Source organism: Schistocerca americana, chromosome 2, assembly GCF_021461395.2.
Source record: "Schistocerca americana isolate TAMUIC-IGC-003095 chromosome 2, iqSchAmer2.1, whole genome shotgun sequence".
In the NCBI taxonomy this organism is placed as follows: domain Eukaryota; kingdom Metazoa; phylum Arthropoda; class Insecta; order Orthoptera; family Acrididae; genus Schistocerca; species Schistocerca americana.
The window spans coordinates 198,374,859-198,379,666 of NC_060120.1; the positions used below are offsets into that span (position 1 = coordinate 198,374,859).

Sequence of the window (4,808 nt, forward strand, 5' to 3'; positions counted from 1 at the left end):
AAATCAGCTTTTACTCAAATTACAACAAGAGTCTTTCAGGAAAATCAATTTTTTAACTAGAATTAGTTTTTTATCTAAAAAAGTAGTTCAGGATTCCATCCCCCCTTAACAGTCCAATAAATTTAAAGGACAGTAGGTATGTTAATTAGAGGACAAGGTATTACTTTCAGGAAAGACTTGCAGTGAATAAATAACATGAGAGAATGATTTATTAGGTGTACCGCATGGAAAACTACAACAGATAGATGCACATAATTAGTCTTACAAATACTCGTACTCAATACCGATTATAAAAGGATTGGAGTTGTATGTTGTGTTGTACGGGCCCGCAGACACGTCCATGTACCAGTACACAGGGTAAGTGTAGCTCCCGTAGTAGATGATCTCGAACAGATAGGTTGCGTTTGGTGTCGTCTTGTAGCTGATGGGGACCCTCAGCAGCTGGACGGGGTCGGCGAGTTGCGAGTAGTTTCCAGTGCCGACGACGGTCCATCCGTCGGCACCCGCCAGCCACTCGCTCATCTTGATCCTGATGTCCTGCACCTCTGGGCCTATCTCCAGCGTCACGTAGTTACGCACGTGGCTGGTGAGGTACAGGGCGGTAACCTGGTATTCGCCATCGTAGCGGTGCGGAGTGTTGAAGGCGCCCATGCAGCACTTGGACTCCGCCTGGTAGTCCAAAGGGTCTTGGAACACCACCGTTATCTTCGGGTACGACGCTGCAATAGCACGGCAGAAACGTGATGTGTTTGATTACAAGGAGCACACAATTTTTGTTTAACAACGCTACCACTTAGATGTTCTTGGCATCCACAATATGGACTACCCTTTTTGTCACTGTAGTAAGTAATATGCAACTAGCGTAGTGATAGATCAACTTGTAAAATCACAATTTTCGGCTAGGTTTTGTAAGATTGACAGAAAGGTATATCATCTGATTAAGGAATGTTTATCCCACCACCAGAGGCAACATGTAAAATGAGTCCCATGTACTGGTTCTATATGGCTAGCTTCCACTTAAAAAGAGCCAAAACTATAATTATTTGTTTCTAAATATGTATTTGTACTTTACTTTTGCAGCTCCCTTTGTTTTAGTCAGTTACCAACTAATCATGACAACTACACGGAGGAAAACCAAACGGTTTTACATCCATTCCTTCTTGAAGCACTAATGATTCGCATTTATTTTTATGTTCTCTCTTTCAGTGTGGAGTAAGACAGTGACCTTCTCGACTAAAATTTGCAGGTATAGCTTCACGCTATGCTCGAATCTGTCTAATAGCATGTCCCAGGGAATCCTATTACCCTGCACTTGTAATCCTTCCGCGAAAACACCCATCATGAAGTGGGCAATTCCACTTTGGACGTTTGTTATGCTTTGTCATTTGGATTTGATAAATATCAGAGGAAAACATAGAATACTCACGTCTACATTACACAGTTATTCGGGATGCGGCCTCTGTCGTAATAATACTTTATTGTATCAAAAAATTCGCCATATCGTGCAGGAAGGCATCGTCCTGCCACACGATTATAGGATCCTTCATTCTTATGTACTAAGTCGGAATTACTGATTGGAGCTTATAACCTATAGAGAAGCTATGTCTGTTGCCTTGCTTCATGAATGACGTAGGCTGGGAATAGTTTCACTTTGCACAGTTGTCTCGATACATTAACCGACAACTATAGTGATGACTTATGGAGTCAGAGGTAGGTGCAACAGTAGCGTCAGCACTGCCGTTAATTAAGTGAATCTAATGCCTGAGACCAACTCAGGTGCCATAGTCACCGTTTCAGTCACAGTTTTGTACGGGATGTGAAACACATGATACTCCATTACATTTAACAGCATCTAAACTATAAGAGGTGACATTCCACCTTACAATTTGTTCATGCACTTATGTCCTAGATTTATAAGGTTTTCACCTCAGCTGAGAAAATCAGTGGTCAATAACTTATGGATAATGCTACAATTCTGGCGAACACTCACTTCAGTACTGTGCAACATTTAAGAATGAGTAGCCAGACCAGGTCTTCACCAACAAATAGAGACAGCATTAACTGACCTGAGAAAGTGTGAGAATGAAAGGTGAGGAGATTTAGGGTGCCGTCGCATCACCCTCCAGGTAGTGTCGGAATGCTTCGATCAGTGCTCTACAAGGTGTCTATAAAGTCGCCATCCATTTCCATGAAAACGCAATTTTTTTCTTGTTCCTTCAGATACTGGTACCCTAGTGTGTGTGTGTTTCTGAAGTCACTATCCATTTCCATGAAAACGTTAATTTGTTTTTCTTTTCTCTGCAGATACTGGTGCCTTCGTGCAAGACGTTTTCCACGGAAGAAGGGGTTGCAAAAATGGCTCTGAGCACTATGGGACTTAACATCTGTGGTCATCAGTCCCCTAGAACTTAGAACTACTTAAACCTAACCAACCTAAGGACATCACACACATCCATGCCCGAGGCAGGATTCGAGCCTGCGACCGTAGCGGTCACTCGGTTCCAGACTGAAGCGCCTGGAACCACACGGCCACATCGGCCGGCCAAGGCGTTGCAATTGTTTGTCCACGAGTACGCGAATTGTCATATGAAGACGCCAAAGCGAAATTTACCCGTACATTGCACAAACGAGCCCTATCAACGGCACACATTCGTCTGTTCGTCTGCTTGTGAACAAATTTAAGCGTACTGGTAGTCTGTGGTGAGGCTTGGCATGGACGACCACGCGTGTCGGTAGAAACAGTGCAGCAGGTTTAAATTTCCAATGATAAGAGACCGAAGGCATCAACTCGACGCCTCAATAGGGAACTGAATGTCCCTCGCAGCACAGTGTAGAAAATCCTACGTTTCACTCTACGAAAACTTTCTTAATGAGGTTTTTGCACCACCTTGAGAACGAGGATTTCGCCTGTCATCAGGCAATGTGTTATGACCTCCTGGAATCTGTAGAGACCGAAAAATTAGTGGACAATATTTTATTCTCCGATGAGGCCGCATCCAGATTTGTGGGAAAGTGAACAGAAACAATAGCCGAATCTGTGCATATGGAGAAGCACACGAGCTATCGTAGTTGGAACGTGAAACACCGAAGGTCAGCGTTTGGTTGGGTATGACAAAAACAAAACTGCATGGCCCATTCTTCGTTTCCGAAAGATCAATAACAGGTAACAGCTATCTCGACATGTTAGAACTGCTCCTTGAACCGCTGCTTCAGAGGCAAGATGGATCGCCTCCATAATTTGCACACAACGTCCATCATTACCCGAACACAACCTTTCCAGGGAGTTAAATCCGTAGAGGGTCACCTCGGCTGTGGGCTTCTCGTTCACCGAACGTTACTCCTTTAGACTTTTTTTTTTTACATCGGGGTACATCAAGTGCAAAGTGTACACTTAGCAAAGTGAATGGTCCGCCTGATCTATGGAATTGTATCAGGGAAGCAGCAGGTCACATTATGGTTGAAATGTTAAGGTCTATGTTTCGTTCCACTACTGAAAGGTACAGTATATGTTTTGACGTAGATGGTTGTCATGTAGAAGGGCAGCAGAGTATGTGTAAAACTTCACAATAAAATTGATTTTTAAATAGCTATATTCCTTCAGTGAAATTGATAGTGTCTTTAGAGACACCCTGTATATTCATGAGCATCTCACTGACCCAGAATTCAATCAGTGACCCCACTGGGACGCTATCAAGGACGATGTGTAACAATAAATGAAGCCAATGAAAGCTTTATAATCAAACGAAAAGTAGTACGCTGACATAATACCGAAATTTCTCCCAAGGAAAGGTCTCCTACGTTAGAGACTACTGTCTGTGCAATTTTCGTGGTATGATTCGAAAATATAATAACAAGTTCGTTTTCTCGGCCATGTAATAGTTAAGCTGCTAAATTTTCGCATGAAGTATGACAACAGGCTTGTGTAATTGCTGATACAGTATTGAGAGAATGGCGCACTTACCGCTGGCTATGACTGCCAGGAACATCAGGGTGACAGCTTGTCTCAGCATGGTGGTCGTCTCTGTCGGTCTGCAGAACTCTAGGAATGAATCCGGTGGCTTCCACAACTGTGCTACTGGGTTATATACCCGACAACAGCCGTCTTATCAACGTTGTTGATATCAGTTACACGAGTTACGAGTTGGGAAATCTCCATGAACTACGCGTCACTGCGAAAAACATGGTTTTTGTACCCACTTGTTGCGACGCGATTGAAGTACTTTAGGTTTGGAAATATCGTTGACCGCGACCCTGCAGCGCTGTCTTCATCTGGCAACAGCAACTGCTTATCTTATCTTATTCTCGTTCGCCGCTCGTGGCCACATTTGCCTCGCTCAGCCACTAGCGGTAATACTGTCTCCTTTCCTACATGTGGCACCTGTGCGACCCCTTCGTACTCCGCTGTTAAACAGCCAACGACGAGCGATATTCCACACATTTATCAAAGACCAGATTTAGGACGTGTTATATGGCTGTCTCCAATCAATTCATCACCCTAGTTACCACACGTTCATTTGTAACATACTGACACATTCCAGTCTCGCCCATTTCGTCGGGCCGCGTACATGTGCGGCAACACACGGTCTCAATCAAAGAGAGAGATACTTTATAAGTAACAATTATTCTATGTAATCAAAGATTCTGTACCATTCACTAATGACCAACTCACAACTAAATTCACTTTCGAGCTTCCACTTTTACACTTTGGTGACAAAAGTTATGGGAAAATATACAGACGGAGGTAGTATTGTGTACACAATGTATAAAAGGGCAGTGCATTGGCGGAACTGTCATTTGTACTCAGGTGG

At 43.4% G+C, this 4,808-nt stretch overlaps 1 protein-coding gene across 1 annotated transcript; it reads right to left on the minus strand.

The window, feature by feature from the left end:
- Positions 1-222: 222 nt before the first annotated feature.
- LOC124596528 lies at positions 223-4,201 on the minus strand. Its single transcript, XM_047135698.1, has 2 exons — positions 3,962-4,201; positions 223-719 (listed from the first exon to the last, which is right to left on the minus strand). The coding sequence occupies exons 1-2, from the start codon at positions 4,008-4,010 to the stop codon at positions 262-264; spliced, it is 507 nt and encodes a 168-aa protein (XP_046991654.1). The 5' UTR covers positions 4,011-4,201; the 3' UTR covers positions 223-261.
- Between the last annotated feature and the right edge of the window lie 607 nt (positions 4,202-4,808).